Source organism: Nicotiana tabacum, chromosome 7 (genome assembly GCF_000715075.1).
Source record: "Nicotiana tabacum cultivar K326 chromosome 7, ASM71507v2, whole genome shotgun sequence".
NCBI classification, from domain to species: domain Eukaryota; kingdom Viridiplantae; phylum Streptophyta; class Magnoliopsida; order Solanales; family Solanaceae; genus Nicotiana; species Nicotiana tabacum.
The window spans coordinates 162,023,585-162,040,236 of NC_134086.1; the positions used below are offsets into that span (position 1 = coordinate 162,023,585).

Genomic DNA, 16,652 nt, shown 5'->3' on the forward strand with positions numbered 1-16,652 from the left:
TAAATAACTTTGATGTCCAATTACCCAAAATTAAGTGATCATCTATAATAATTACTTTGGCAGAGCAAATAAATTAAGCTACATGCAGCAACTCAACTTTCGCCCCAAACTAGTGTCGATAGGTAATTACGTGTTAGGTTTTTTCTCCACCCTACCTTTTTTTTTTTTTGCGGGGTATTTTACCAAATGAAGTTTGATACAAGATTCAGTAATTGAGAAATAACCCTTCAATTCTAATATATGAAGTATGTCCCTTAATTTACCACTTCGAACTTGTTCTATATTGTGTTGTTAAACTATATTTTATGCGAGCTCGAGTTTCTCTTTTTCCCTCAACAGAAACGTTTCGCTAGTTTTTTTATAAAGAGTGGTTAGTGATTGATTAGCTCTAGTGGGAATAAAACTTGACATCAAGATTTGCAATTTAGTGGGTGAATTGGTAAATGAACTTGGATTTTCTCAATCTAAACCTTTGAGAAATCTTGTGCAATCTATGGATGGGCCGGCAACAACATTATTTTGGGCAGCTACTATAGGATGATAATTGCTTCTATCTCCTTATGAAAAACGTGACTGAAAATAGAAGCATAACTATCATCAACAAGTTGTTGTTGGACAAGATTTTCGAATAGATATCCTTCACGAATTATTCGTACTCCCTCCGTTTCCCTACTTGGCATGCCATTATTTCATCATTAATTTGTTTTGAAAAGAATGAAACATCTATATATTATTTTAAGGAGAAAATTTTATACCAACACAAATACAATGACATATTTAAAATTATAAGTGTCATTTGTTTTTCATTCTTGTAAATATCTTTCGAGTCAAATAATACAATAAATTGAAATAGAGGGAGTACTAAGGGAACTAGGAAGTTCTTATTTTCCTGGCCAGCCTTGACAATCCAAGAAAAAGCATCACATATAACCCAAATATCACTCCAATTAAATGTTCCTCAAATTTCCAAAAGATAAAAGACAAGTCAGATATATTTGAGGGATTTGACATATATTTTGGATTGGGAAATGATTTCCATGTGGAAAGAAAACTCAGAAGGCAGGTTTATTTTTAGAGTACCATGCTAAACTAATTATGAAGACATAGACTTCCTGCGTCCACTTAATTATTATTAGTTCTATTTGCCGTGTCAAAATAAAGAGACACACAAAAAGCATGTGTAAGTTTTTTCCCTGTCATAAAGATGAATCTATTTAGATAACATTAAGCTAAAAATTCTCCCCACACATTGAAGTGAATCAATATAATGGACGTGGCAATATCTACCAACGTATGGATGCTGCACATGGCCACCTCCAAAATACCTCCGCCACCAGCAGCTACTTGTTTAATTTCCTCTTTCAGCCGAGAAAAGCCGTCACTTGTATCAAAAGCCAGCTGCTTCTCTACCGCAGCTGCAGGCCGCAGCATGAAAACTGAACCATCACCTAATCAGTACTCTGCTATTTCATCTTCAGATCAAAATCTCTCTAGACGTTCAGGGAATTACCAACCTACCATGTGGGATTTTGAGTATATTCAGTCCATACACAATGATTATGCGGTAATATAATTTGTTTAGCACATACTCATGTTATTCAATAATCTGCATAATTAATTTGCCGTAATATCATTCAAAAGATTACGTACGTTGATATTCGAGCTGATCATCAATTGTAAATGTGTTGCGTAGGGAGATAAGTATATGAAGCATTTTAACGAACTGAAGGAGGAAATGAAGAAGATAATAATGGCTGAGGGATTAGAAGAATTAGAGAAGTTGGAGCTGATTGATAATTTGCAAAGGCTTGGAGTAAGTTACCACTTCAGGGACGAAATTATGCAAATTTTGAGCAGCATAAACCAGCACAGTACTTCAGCAGATTCATTATATGCCACAGCTCTGAAATTTAGGCTCTTGAGAGAACATGTATTTCATATCTCTCAAGGTACTGATTTTGCCAAACTAATTTCCTTCTTCTTTCATGTTCTGAATTTTCTTATTCAGAACTTGTGGTAGTCATTACTGCAATATTTTCTTAAATTTCCGGAAAACAAGATCTAGAATTAAGATAAAATTAAAATAGAGTAGGTTAATGAGAATAAATACACCCAAAAAAATTGAAAATACACCAGACTTGTCTTTGATGTGAATTTACATTGAACCTATAGAAGGAACAGTTCACATAAATTAAAGCGTCAAGAGATATTTTCTTTTACATAATTCATGAGGAGCTAGCCACAATGCAAGGAGTATCTATATATGCCAACCTTTAAGATATATGGTTTCTTGTGTTGTAGATATATTCAACAACTTCAAGGACGAAAATGACAATCTCAAGCAAAGTATTTGTAACGATACAAAAGGTTTGTTACAATTATATGAAGCATCATTTCTCGCTACAGAGACTGAAACCACTTTAAACTATGCCACAAGATTCACGACGACACATCTAAAGAATTATGTTGACAATCATTGTGGTGATGAAGAAAATCTAATGGTCGCATTAGTACAACATGCCTTGGAACTTCCTAGGCATTGGATGATGCCAAGATTAGAGACAGAGTGGTATTTAAGCATTTATGAGAGAATGTCAAGTTCTAATCCTCTGTTGCTTGAGCTTGCTAAGTTGGACTTTAACATTGTTCAAGCAGCACACCAAAAAGATTTGAGAATTCTATCGAGGTAAGCCTCTTAATTTCATGTTGATACTTTTTGATTAATCTATTTAGAGTGAGCCGTAAACGTTTATTGTGGATTTAAGTTATACTAGCAGTGTATTTTGGCCTATTATAATAGGGCTAATAGTCTAATACATAGTACCTTATTTTCCAGGTTTCTAATTAATTCCACTTAAGTATTATGATTAATTATCTTTGAAACTCCTAATGTTTATCGATAAACATGCCCGGTAATTTTCTCATACATCAATTATTTTCATGAAATATAAAGGTGGTGGAAGAGCACATATTTAGCAGAGTTGTCATTTTCAAGGGATAGAGTAGTGGAGGCTTTCTTTTGGACAGTGGGGTTACTATTTGAGCCTCAATACAGCTACTGCAGAAGAATGTTAACAAAGGTTATAGTTTTTATTGTAGTCCTAGATGATATTTATGATGTTTTTGGCAGTCTTGACGAGATGGAAATCCTTACTGATGCTGTTGAAAGGTCAGTATCTTCAAGGAAGCAATTACATCTATAAATAGAAGAAAGTATATATTACCCCTTTGCTCGTTTTTTTAATCGTCTCAATTATATTGTTTTGTGTCTGACATGTGAAATTTTGCTTTCTGGTAATATAAATTCAGATGGGATATAAAAGCAATGGAGCAGCTTCCAGACTATATGAAAATATGTTACCTTGCACTCTTCAACAGTACCAATGAAATGGCGTATGATATTCTCAAAGAGAAAGGGATCAATGTCCTACCCTACTTTACAAGACAAGTAAATTCATTATACTTAGAATCTTTAACTCATTCTTTGTTTACTACTTTTATTAAAAAGTTAGTTATTTTTGGCACGCGCACACATATATTTATGCTCTATCTAAAAATATTTGGGTTCAGTTGAATCTGCCACCTCTCCTCCCCACCCCCTAAACCACAAATTAAACACCAAATCCATTTATTTGCATTATTATTATTTGAGACAATTTATTAATTAGTGGGCAGATTTATGCAAAGCTTACTTACAAGAAGCAAGATGGTACTACAAAGGGTATAAGCCAACTCTGGAAGAATACATAGATAATGCATGGATTTCAATTGCAACTCCTTTGATATTAGTCCATGCATTCTTCTTTGTCACCAATCCAATTACAAAAGAGGCATTGGAGTCCTTAAACAAATATCCTGACATAATTCGTCGGTGTGCTATAATTAATCGTTTTCTTGATGACTTGGGGACATCATCGGTACGTTTTTATACTTTCCTTTGAGATAAAATTTGTACTATGATTCAAAATAACTTAATTTAGAGTCCATTCGGATGAAGAGACACTAAGATTCAAGAAGATTATACGTAAAGCAAATTCATAATATCGTTCATTTTTTTTTCTATTGCTCTTGTTAATTCAGGAAGAGTTAAAAAGGGGTGATGTTTCCAAGTCAATTCAATGTTTTATGAATGAGAAGGGTGTTTCCGAAGAAGAGGCAAAAGAAGGAATTAGAATTTTGATAAAGGAGACATGGGAACTGATGAACAAAGACCAAATGGAAGAGCTACTATTTTCTGAAACATTTATTGGGATTGCATTAAATTTTTCAAGAGCATCACACTGCATGTATCAGCATGGAGATGGGCATGGAATTCAAAATTCTCACATCATAAATCGGATTTCCAAACTACTTTTTGAGCCTATCACAATTCTATAGTGTCCTACAATTATTGCAAGACTATAGGGCGAGTGTAATACTACAGTGAGGTATATTAAAATAAAGAGTGTTATTTCTTTTGAAGTTAGTAGTAGTCTCTTGACACTATCAAGTTGTAATATTATAGGAGTATTATATTGTTCTGCTCGGGTATTGTATTTTACCCCGTTAGAAGATTTGGTCGTTACTCTCTTGTGTTATTGTTATTTACCGTGGATATTATTCCTGGGCTATTTTTCCCAACAATATATATATCTTGCAAAGACACATGTAACTAAAAAGGAAGTTAAAGCTAATTATATTAAGTGCTAAGCTCATAACAATTTACTTGGCATACACACACAAACACACTTTATGGTAGGTATATTTACCATAATAATTAGAATTACTACCTGAAAATAAGTCAAATAATATAATTTTCTATAACATGTTAAATTTTACTTATTTTGTAAAAAAAAAAAATTACAGTTTCAATATATGTAAGTTAAATCCTTAGAGTTAAACTTTACTCATTTTTATAGACTGCTGTCTGCGTCAAATTTAATCTGCAGCATATTGTGATTAAGCCAAGTGGCAAGCTAAAATGAAGCCACTTGACAATTTTAGGACAACATTAATAATTAAAAATTATAAATGGAAACATAATTAATGAAAATAGTTTAATAAATCTTATACATAATCCAAATAGATCTTAGACAAATCCAATCTTTATATCTATATTTATATTTATTTGTATAATTGTGTGTGTGTGTGTGTGTGTATATATATATTCACTCATAGATTTTCTTCTATATTAGCTAGAAATATGGAGGTAAAAAATTAATTAAAAAACTAGAATAAAAAAATAAAAAATATAGAAAGACATAAATTGAGATAAGCTATGACTATTTGTACTTTGGAGCTATAAAATAAAAATAAAATTTACTTACGATATTAAAAATTTATTGAGTTTAAAAATTAAATAAATTCAAGCAGCAAATTAAGATCTTACATAAAGTATACAAATTATTTATAAGGTAAAAAAATTAAATAATCAAGAAAAAATATTTTAATAACAAGAATAACAAAGTCATATTAATATTGATAAATCACGTAAACGAATATTTTATACGTAAATATTACTGCAATATTTAGATATAATGTATTCAGATAAGTAAGAAAATATTTTTCTATAATTAATATTTGAATTGAATGCAGATAGTTTAAATTTAAAAGGATAACATACTTTTTTAAAATGCAGTCCAAATTAGAAAATAGAATGATAAAAATTATTTGAATTAGAGATGAGAAAGTTTTTAAATTTTTATCAATATTATATTAGAATGAATGTGGTAGAAATAGTATTAAATTCAAACAAGATAATAAAAATTCACATGACAATGTAATAATATTAGTTATTGAATAATATAATATTAAAAATAAAGAATAAATAGAGAAAAAATTAAAATTCAGATTTTTATCATAGAGAAAATTGTAAAACTTATTTAAATTTGAGATGAGAAAATTTTTTATATTAGGATAAGAAAAGTCATAATATGGATAAGTCCACATAACTTAAGTCTAATAGATAAATTCAAAAACTAAAATATTAAATAATAAAAATAAATTAGAGATAATGTGAGGAAATTTGTAAATCATAAGTTTAGAAAATAAAATAAATATAAATATACAATAGTTAAAAAATATAAAATTTTCGAGAAACATTTTAAAAACAAAATAAATATTTATTTTATGATTACAAAAATTTTTATATATTAATAAATAGAGAAAAAATAAAAATTCAGATTTTTTATCATGGAAAAAGGGTAAAATTTATTTAAATTTGAGATGAGAAAGTTTTTTATATTAAGATAAGAAAAGTCATAATATGGATAAGTCCACATAACTCAAGTCTAATAGATAAATTCAAAAACTAAAATATTGAATAATAAAAATAAATTAGAGATAATGTGAGGAAATTTGTAAATCATAAGTTTAGAAAATAAAATAAATGTAAATATACAATACCTAAAAACTATTATTAAAACTTAAAAAAATTAAAATTTTCGAGAAATATTTTTAAAACAAAATAAATTTTTGTTTTATGATTACAATTATATATATATATATATATATATATATATATATATATATATATATATATATATATATATATATATATATATATATATATTAATAAATAGAGAAAAAAATAAAAATTCAGATTTTTTATTATAGAGAAAAGGGTAAAACTTATTTAAATTTGAGATGAGAAAGTTTTTTATATTATGATAAGAAAAATCATAATATGGATAAGTCCACATAACTCAAGTCTAATAGATAAAATCAAAAACTAAAATATTGAATAATAAAAATAAATTAGAGATAATGTGAGGAAATTTGTAAATCATAAGTTTAGAAAATAAAATAAATGTAAATATACAATACTTAAAAATATTATCAAAACTTAAATTTTTTTAAATTTTCTAGAAATATTTTTAAACAAAATAAATATTTATTTTATTATTTTATAATTACAAAAATTTATATATATTTATCTATATTATATTAAGAATAGTAGTGATAATAATATTAAATAAAGTTACAAATTAATGAAAAGCCACATAAAACGTAATAAAACTATATATTAGATTAAACAATAGAAATATTATATTAAATTATTAAAAATTTACTATTAGAAAGAAAGGGAAAGACTATTTGAATTTGAGATTAGAATGTTCTTAAAACTATGTTGAGAATGCTCAAACTATGGAGAATACCACGAAATTGAAGTCTTATTTATGAAAAATAAAAAAACAAATACATATTTAAAAATACATAATATAGGTACTAATGAAAATTAGAAATTAAATTTGAATCATAAAACTAAAAAAGAAAAAAAATTACGAAAAGAAATAAAATGACAGTGAAAATATTACTACAATTTAGATATAATGTGTTCAAACAATTAAGAAAATATTTTCCTATGATTAATATCTGAATTGAGTGCAGTTAGTTTAAGTTTGAAAGCGTAGCATAATATTTTGAAAATGCGGTCCAATTTACAACATAGAATGATAAGAATTATTTAAATTTAAGATGAGATTTTTTTTATTTTTGAAAATATCATGTAAAGAAATAAAACAGTAAAAATATTACTACAAAATTAAGATATAATGTGTTCAAACAATTAAGAAATATTTTTCTATGATTAAATTAAAATTTTTAAAAATATAAATTAATTTCTAATATAGGTAATTTTACTAATGATAATTAAAAATTAAATTTGTATCTTAAAGCTAAAAAGAAAAGAAAATTTAACTGCATCTAATACAAAAATAATTATAAGAGAACTCAATATATTTGGAACGTAATAATCAAATAACTTATGTATTAATATTTTAGACTAATTCAAAGTTACAATTTAAAATAAAATATGATATTATTTTGGTTATAGGTAAAATATTAATATAAAAACTATTTAAAATATAGTAGGGAAGAGATGTATAAAAAAATAAGGTAATGTGATTTATACTTTAAATTAATTGGAAAATTAAATAATTAAATTATATTTAAAAATATTAATGATAAATTTAAATGATTAAAAAATTCTGAATAAGAGGGTACAAACATAAAAATATACCAAATTTCAAGAATAAAATATTTATATTTATTAAAGACTGTTAAAAAGATAATAAGCAAGATATTAATTAAATTATTAAGCTAATAAAAAATTATATGACGGTAAAATAATATTAAATAGTAAATAATACAATAACTATAAGAAAAGAACAAAAATAAAAAAGAATTTGCATAAAATGATGTGATGAATAAGACATATTTAACTTTCAGTCAAAAACAAAGTGATAATAAGAATTTTCTTAAAATAATATGATATAATATGCTCAAACAACACAAATCACAACATGACATATTTAGTATTTTTTAATATTGACACTGAAACGAAATACAAGTACTAAAATCAAGGGATTAGGTTGCTACAAATAAAATAAAAGTTGTCTACTACAAGATTTGAATAATTATTTCATATCTTGCTTCAAAATTAATATCTAATGTTATATAATTTTTATATGAAAGGTTTGTATTTTAAGGTTATTTGCAAATAATTCAAACAACATAGATTACAATTTGACATAATTTATGTTCGCGCATCGCATAGGTACTAATACTAGTTCTTTTTTTAACAAGAAAAATATATAAAAAAAATAGTTGGGACAAGATGGTGGTTGTGGAGATATAGTTATAAATGGAATTCAAGACAGACTTGTGAATTCGATCGGCTATTCACATAAGAGTATTAAAGACTTAAGATCTATGGATTCAACTTTAAATTATTAGTATTAATCCATTATGTATATTTTTAAAATTATAAATTTATATCTATTATTTATTGTAATTTTAATAGATTTACCCGGTAACTTATCCGCCCGTTGTTATCCAACTATACATTCATATTCATGTGAAACATGAGTATTATGAATAGTTGATTTAATGCTATCATATTAATAGGTCTTTTTCGTTGAAATTTTCTTGCTCTTTTCTTTCCAGTAGAAGATAAGACATCAAATGATCTAATCAGACTTTACTATCATACGCCAACCAAATCATCATGATTTAGATAAAATCTAAAACTTCTACAAGTTACTTGAAAGGTAGAAGTTAGGCAATACCACTAAGTGGCGGAGTCAGGATCTCCACGAAGGGGTTTAAAAAACTTTTTTGTATTTAGTGGGAATTGAATCCATGACTTTATGTAGATTTTGAACCCCTTGACCATTAAACTACACTTTTGGATTGTGTTAAGGGGGTTCAAAACTTAATATATAAAGGTAAAAAATAGATTTTGCCTTATATATACAGTGTAATATTTCGACGAAGAGGGTTCGGGTGAACCCCTTGCGCTCCTAAATCCGCCCCTGATACCACTTCTCTATATATGTGTGTGTTGGGGGGACCTACATAATAAAATAAAAGAAACAAAAAGAAAAAAATTGATGGGAAGAAAGAGTGGCAATGGTAGGCGTGCAATTTGCATTTGCAAATAGCAAAAGCCAAATCTTATTCTGATAAGGGCAAATCTGATTTTGTAAAATCAAATTCGATTGATTGTCTGGATGTTGAGGCTTGCTATAAATAGAAGCCTATGTTCTTCGTTTTAAGTACACCAAAACGAGAGAAGGAGATAGGAGAGAGAGTTTGTGAGATAAATAGAGTGAGAGTAATATTATAATGAGTTAGTGTTATTTCTTTTGAAGTTGTAGTAGTCTCTTGACACTACCAAATTTTAATATTATTGGGGTATTATATTGTTCCGCTCGAGTATTGTATTTTATCCCATTAGAAGATATGGTATAGTTACTCTTTTGTATTATTTACCGTGAATATTATTCCCGAGCGAGATGTTATTTTTCCCAACAATATATATATCTTGCAAGGACACATGCATGTAACTAAAAAGGAAGTTAAAGCTAATTAAGTGCTAAGCTCATACACTTATAATTAAACGGCCGTTTTCCATAACTGGAAATGGTAATGGCGACAATCATCTCTGCATCAATTATTAGCAAACCAATTTTAATTTGGACATTACAGGTTCCAAAATCCTGCAATATTTCTAATGCTCAAGCTGCCCCTCTTAGACGATCTGGAAATTATCAGCCTTCTATTTGGGAGTATACTCAAATTCGATCATTGAAGAACCGATATTCGGTAAGTTATTACAGTCAAACCTCTCTATGACAGCCTCGTTTGTTCCAGATATATTTAGATGTTATAGCGAATTGCTGTTATAGAAAACATATATTATAACAGAACATGGCATTTGGTTCGGAAAAAATTAGATTTTATAGTGAAGTGTTTTATAAGGATATTGTTATAGAGAGGTCTTATTGTATTAGCTGTATTAATTAAATCTATATAATCTTTTTCTTCTTCTTCTTTTCCTCTCATGCTAAATGCTACTTAATTAATAAGCATATGTATGGAATTTGTAGGGCGAGAAATTTATCAGACGACGCGATGAGCTGAAGATGGAAGTCAAGATTATGCTTAGTGATCGTAACATGAAGCCATTGGATCAGTTAGAGATTATCGATAATTTGCAAAGACTTGGATTATCCTATAACTTTGAGGATGAAATATACAGCATTCTGAATTACGTATGTGACAAAATTAGCATAAGTAACGGAGATTTGTATGCTAAAGCTCTTTCATTTAGGCTCTTGAGACAACACGGGTTTAACATTTCACAAGGTGCTATATACATTATATTTCTCTTCGTTTTTTTCTTTATGTATTTGGTAGTCGAAACTCACTGATCCGTCTAATCCGAATTCACGTCGCCCACTAAAAAAGCAGTGGTCTTGGTATAGTATCTACTTTTTCTCTCTCCTTTTTCTTGTGTGTGGGGGGAGGCTTTATGCATCTACAAGAAGGTGTGAAGGTCGAGGATTAAGGTCGTGGGTTGACAGGTAGTCGAGAGTTTCTCTTTGACTTACCAGTAGTATTAGCGCCAGTCTTGCATTTTCTAATTCCAATAGTTCCTTGTTATTATACAGTGCATCAGTCTCACATGTAGGATTGGCATTATTCTTGTATTTTAGTATTCCTAGATCTTTGTTATTATATGTTTTGTCATTTGCTTCCGTTGCCTATTACATGTTGTTGCTAATATATGTTTATTGTTTCCTTTCACTCTTATTGAGCCGAGGATCTACCAGAAATAGTCTCTCTACTTTCATAAGGTGGAGGTAAGGTTTGCGAACATATATATTATCATCCTCAGACCCCACTTGTGAGATTCTACTAGATTTGTTAGTGTCAGATGTTGTATTCCAAGCCCAATGGGTTGCTAATTCTCATTCACGCCACGTATGGATGCTAAAAGGGAAAGACTTCCTACCATGAATTTCTCCACTCCTAAGGATCGAATCATACAATACTATACAATATATGGTTTTTGGTTGCAGAAATATTTGATGGTCTTAGTGAAACTCACACTGAGGATACAAAGGGAATGCTATATTTGTACGAAGCTTCTTTTCTTGCAACAGAAGGTGAGAGTGAATTGGAGCAAGCAAGAAATTGGACTGAAAAACACTTGAGAGAATATTTGGAAAATAAAAATAATGACCAAAATGTGGCTGAATTAGTGCACCATGCTTTGGAACTTCCATTGCATTGGAGGATGTTGAGATTAGAGGCAAGGTGGTTCATCAATTTTTACAAGAAAAGACAAGACATGATTCCTTTATTGCTTGAGCTGGCTATCCTTGACTTCAACATTGTTCAAGCAGCTCATATTCAAGACCTAAAATATGTGGCAAGGTAATAGATTACTCCACTGGAAATTAAACAGGACTTTGCCTTTTCATTGTCATGTTTAAATTCTAATTCATTAGATATGGAAAAATAGGTGGTGGAAAGAAACAGGTTTAGCAGAGAATCTGCCATTTGCTAGGGATAGATTAGTGGAGAATTTCTTTTGGACAATTGGAGTAAATTTCCTTCCTCAATATGGATACTTCAGAAGAATTTCCACAAAGGTAAATGCTTTAATAACCACAATAGACGATGTATATGATGTTTTTGGTACTCTGGATGAACTACAATGCTTCACTCATGCCATTCAAAGGTAACTAACACTACCTCGTATTTTCGAATGTTAAAATTTGTTAAAACATAATTAATTTGCAGCCAATTTTTATATCTTGTAATAAAAAATTTAGATGGAATGCCGACGACCTCCCAGACAATATGAAGATGTGTTATTTTGCACTTGACAACTTTATTAATGAAGTGGCTTGTGATGCTCTCATTGTACCCTATCTAAGAAATGCGGTAATTTTTAAATGCTGTAATTTTTTCTTTTATCTTTCTGAAATGTTTCCCTTTCTTGATATGTATTATTACCTGATGAGTCAAAGTTAATAATACTATGCCACGGTATTAATTTTCAGTGGACAGATTTGTGCAAATCTTACTTAAGAGAAGCAAAGTGGTACTTTAGCAAGTATATTCCAACCATGGAAGAATACATGGACAATGCCTGGATTTCGATATCAGCTCCAGTTATATTAGTACATGCCTATTTCCTCATTGCTAACCCTGTAAACAAGGAGGCTTTGCATTACTTAAAGAATTACCATGACATAATTCGTTGGTCAGCCTTGATTTTGCGGCTCGCGAATGATTTAGGAACATCATCGGTATGTAGAACTCTCCTTTAATATTTGGACACTATCAATGTATTTTGATCTGTTATAGTTGAAGGATATCTGCCTTATTTTCCAGATTAGTAATTCAATTATTAAGTGCAGTTGCCTGCTGTTTTATATAGATGGCGACGATTTACCAACAATGCTTTTTCTATTGCTTAATGTAGGAAGAGTTGAAAAGGGGTGATGTACCCAAATCAATACAATGTTACATGAACGAAAAGAAAGTTTGTGAAGAAGATGCTCGACAACATATTAAGCTTTTGATTAGTGAGACGTGGAAGAAACTGAACGAAGCTCATAATGTAGCAGCACACCCCTTCCCTAAGATGTTTGTTACGAGTGCTATGAACCTAGCAAGAATGGCACAATGCATGTACCAGCATGGTGATGGCCATGGCGGCCAGAATTCTGAGACTAAAAATCGCATCATAGCATTGCTCTTTGAATCTATTCCTCCAGCTCACCAACTAAAAGCCTTTTCTAATATTTGACTCATTGCAAATGAAGATGTTTTTCCACTATCCAGAGTGCTGTATATCATACGAGACCTGTCTCTGTTGAAAGAGTGCAAATGCATTGTATTCATACAACAATAACATTCATATCAACAAAATAGATTCGGAAGTCGTTTCTCCAATGAGAATAGGTAAGTATGAATTGATACAGGACTTGGGACCATATGCTTGACTGCTAATGCAGCAGATGTTCCAATAGTTACCTTTCTTTTTATGCTGGGGACATCATTATGTGTCGCTTTTAGATGAACCTGGTTCTTTTGAGAATTTGCGCCATCGTTCTTTGTTCTTTTCCACTGAAGCAGAATTCTGAACAAACTCGGAGAGTCCTTGCCTGAAAGCCCCTAAATTTACCCCTTTGCCCACTAATATGCTTGTGACACCCATTTTTAAAACCTGAAAAACACTGCTTTAGCGTACTACTTTGATTTAGACCAACAAGTGATGTTATTATTTGAATCAACTGAAATGCATGATACAATTAGCAAAGAGTGATTATACCGCCTGTATGTTCCGATTTTCATCATCAAAAAACAGCATGTCATTATAGGGCACCGCCGTCTTCCGGTTGATTTTCTGAAAGTGTTCTGTCTTATGTGTCCAACTGGAGAATATCTCCTGTAGCATTAAGTAATCAGCATAATGACCTCACGGTAAGCAGCATCAGTCATCAGATAAAAGTAAAACAACCAAAACAAGTTTAACTACCTTATTTTTGGAGCACCTTGGGTAAAGTAAAATATTTAAGCTCTCCTAGCCCCAAAAGCGAGGATAACTCAATTCATGTAAGATATAAATACATTCCTAACCCTACATAGGAGGTGCTTAGAAGACCGACCAAACCACCAAGATCAGTCAAATCTGAAGATGCCTTCTGAGCCTAGTTTGGCTTAGAAAGTGTTGAACTGTAGTAAACAGCAAAATAAGTATTTTATATATATGCAGGGCAAAATCTAAAAAGTGAAATCGGGGACAAAATGTTGCTACGTTGAAAACTTTCTCAAATTGGAACAATAAACTATATTTTGAAATATACATAAATGAAACCATCAAGCTATACACTAGCGAACAAAAACCTCTGAATGTAACTGCAACAGTTTGCTAAGGTTATAAGGGGCTTTTTAAAGCATCATTCATTTCTATTAGAATTTAACTTCTTCATAGCTCATAGCATATGGATAACATAATTATGGACCTACTATTTTCTTTGTCTTTCTCTCTTCCAACCTACTATTCCCACTCCTCGACCATGTAAAGAGGGGTTGCGAGGAAGTCAACTACAAAACAAGGAGGCAGATGAGCTAAATTGACAGCAGTAATAGCTATTGTCAATAAAAATTGCAGGTTATCGTAGCATTATAGAAAAACGATGAAAAGAGATGCTGAGATTTCCACCATCTCACCTGAGCTACAAACATTGGTTTTATCCCCAATTTTTTAAGGAAAGCGTTTGCTATGTCTGGAGTGGGTGATCGTGAGGCAATAGCAACATTAACTCCCTTGTCCTTGAGGGCATGTAAGATACCTTTGGCCTGAGGATACATAGATGGTTTTTCATTTATGGAGCGGCATTCACTGAAATACAAAGCAGACACAAAAATGGTATTACGAGTACTCCAAGACCAAGTTTAAGCAAAATAACAAGCTCTCTCTTTCTTTCGGATAGATAACAAGGGATGATGAGATATAGAAACAGTGGCACAAAGTTGTCGCAAGCAATGTTAACTTGGAGTAGACTTGAACTAAATTAAAGGCCTCGGGACAAGAAATAGAATTCATACATCCTTGGCTTTAGAAAATTATGACCTCAAAATTCTGTTCTTACAAATAAAAGCCACATATCCACCGACCCCGACCCCCATCCCCATCCCCACCCCCCACCCCCTCTTCAAATTTGAAGCTAATTGCCTATTTTCCAATACTGCAACCACGCAAAGAACAAGAAATCAACTATATTTCCAATCTCAAACTAGTTGAGGTCGGCTATATATGAATCAAGTGTATCCAATTAAGCTCTAATTCGGCCCAACAGCATATAGAGAACACAGGATAAAAAAATAAACAAATGAATAAAGAAAAGAAGCTAAAGCAGTTCCAAGAGTGCGAAAGGCAGCGCGAATCAATTACTCTAAAAATGAAAAGAATAGTCAAAACTGAGCATCCGATAAATCCAGCAAGATCAATAAATTGGAAAAAAAAAACTGATAAAAAAGAGAAAATAGATAATAAATCAACAATAATAGGAATAAAGGAAGATAGAAATTGGGTGGGTACCAATAAAAAGGCCAGAGAGTATAATCGAGATCGAAGACGACGAGACGAGGCAGCACTTGGAACATTCCCATTATCTCCATTGCTTCATTCTTCACCTTTTCGTCTCCCATCTCTCCCGCATCCACGCTTTCCGTGCCGCCAACACCCTCTTTTATCTACCACTACGAGTAGAAGAGTATGTTTGGCTAAGCTTATAAGTCATAACCACTTTTTGGCTTATCTATGCATTTGGTAGAAATTAAAATACTTATAAGTTAAATGTTTATAAGTCAAAAATAAGTCAAAAACCATAAGTTGGTGTCCATTAACTTATCAAATTTCAGCTTATAAGCACTTTAGGTTTGATCGAAATATTTACTATTTTATCCCTAAAATATTTTTTTAAAACAAAACTCTTCGTATACCCAATTCTTCAGCTGTTTATTATTAATTTCAGCACTTTTATCCAAATACATAACTGCTTATTTTTTAAATCAGCTTCAGCACTTAAAAGTGTTTTTCAGCACATAATGTTTATCAGTTACTTTAAATCAGCTAAGCCAAACGAGCTCTAAGTCTTCTTTTTTTCCGTCTCTGCGAATAAGTATTAAGTGGCTTTCAGTATTTTGATTATTTAGAAAAAAGTATATTCTACTTATTTATATATTATATAGAGAGTTTGAAACTTTTTTGATGTTTTTTTTGGACAAAAATTATGTTTCTAATGCTAAAAAAAAGTTACATAACTAGGTAAAACGCAGTACTACTTTAACGAAAAGTTAGCCGTTAAAGTAAAAAAATGCAGTATAGTACTGCATATTATTTAAAAATTATTTTTTTAATTTTTTTTTTTAACTAATTCGCAGTACTATAAACGCAGTACAGTACTGCATTTCACTTATTAATTGGGGCCCAGCTATATTTTATTAAAGCAATTCGCAGTACTATACTGCGTTTAACTAAAACGCAGTATAGTACTGCGAATTGCTTTAATAAAATAAAGCCCCTTCTTCTTCCTTGGACAATGACAGAACCGAGACTCCCCCATTAAAAAATTTTCGAGCACTGCTGGTCCCCCCCCCCTCCCCCGTGTCAAAGTTAAAAAAAAAATTTGGGCCCCACCCATCACCTAAAGAGCAAGGAGTGTAGGTCCCACACACAAGACAAGCTTTGGATTCCTTCTTTCGGGTGCAAAAATTCGATTTCAATCAAATTCAGAAAACTTAAATCGAGGTATTTCGATTTTGTTTATGTCGAAACCCGTATAATACATGCATATTTGTATTGT

General features: G+C 30.6%; 3 protein-coding genes across 7 annotated transcripts; 2 read left to right on the forward strand and 1 right to left on the reverse strand.

Moving 5' to 3' along the window:
* The first annotated feature begins 1,100 nt into the window (after window positions 1-1,100).
* LOC107798542 (terpineol synthase, chloroplastic-like) lies at window positions 1,101-4,640 on the forward strand. Of its 2 annotated transcripts, none has more exons than XM_016621553.2 (7): window positions 1,101-1,564; window positions 1,694-1,949; window positions 2,302-2,686; window positions 2,954-3,169; window positions 3,310-3,448; window positions 3,669-3,917; window positions 4,081-4,640. In XM_016621553.2, the coding sequence occupies exons 1-7, from the start codon at window positions 1,268-1,270 to the stop codon at window positions 4,375-4,377; spliced, it is 1,839 nt and encodes a 612-aa protein (XP_016477039.1). In that variant the 5' UTR covers window positions 1,101-1,267; the 3' UTR covers window positions 4,378-4,640. The 2 variants fall into 2 exon arrangements, with proteins under 2 accessions (XP_016477039.1, XP_016477040.1); XM_016621554.2 differs by having other exon boundaries at window positions 1,129-1,564; window positions 3,131-3,169.
* A 4,885-nt stretch (window positions 4,641-9,525) lies between these two features.
* LOC107816174 (terpineol synthase, chloroplastic-like) lies at window positions 9,526-13,435 on the forward strand. 2 transcript variants are annotated; one of them, XM_016641862.2, is made up of 8 exons: window positions 9,526-9,726; window positions 9,970-10,086; window positions 10,371-10,629; window positions 11,346-11,703; window positions 11,792-12,010; window positions 12,105-12,216; window positions 12,336-12,584; window positions 12,761-13,435. In XM_016641862.2, exons 1-8 carry the CDS (start codon window positions 9,724-9,726, stop codon window positions 13,085-13,087), a joined length of 1,644 nt encoding a protein of 547 aa, XP_016497348.1. In that variant the 5' UTR covers window positions 9,526-9,723; the 3' UTR covers window positions 13,088-13,435. The 2 variants fall into 2 exon arrangements, with proteins under 2 accessions (XP_016497348.1, XP_016497346.1); XM_016641860.2 differs by having other exon boundaries at window positions 9,526-10,086.
* Window positions 12,726-15,552, reverse strand: LOC107816175 (uncharacterized). Of its 3 annotated transcripts, XM_016641864.2 has the most exons (6): window positions 15,386-15,552; window positions 14,515-14,686; window positions 14,311-14,388; window positions 13,613-13,729; window positions 13,315-13,507; window positions 12,726-13,150 (listed from the first exon to the last, which is right to left on the reverse strand). In XM_016641864.2, the coding sequence occupies exons 1-5, from the start codon at window positions 15,493-15,495 to the stop codon at window positions 13,340-13,342; spliced, it is 645 nt and encodes a 214-aa protein (XP_016497350.1). In that variant the 5' UTR covers window positions 15,496-15,552; the 3' UTR covers window positions 12,726-13,150; window positions 13,315-13,339. The 3 variants fall into 3 exon arrangements, with proteins under 3 accessions (XP_016497350.1, XP_075074060.1, XP_016497351.1); XM_075217959.1 differs by lacking the exon at window positions 14,311-14,388 and having other exon boundaries at window positions 15,386-15,547; XM_016641865.2 differs by lacking the exons at window positions 12,726-13,150; window positions 14,311-14,388 and having other exon boundaries at window positions 13,152-13,507; window positions 15,386-15,546.
* Between the last annotated feature and the right edge of the window lie 1,100 nt (window positions 15,553-16,652).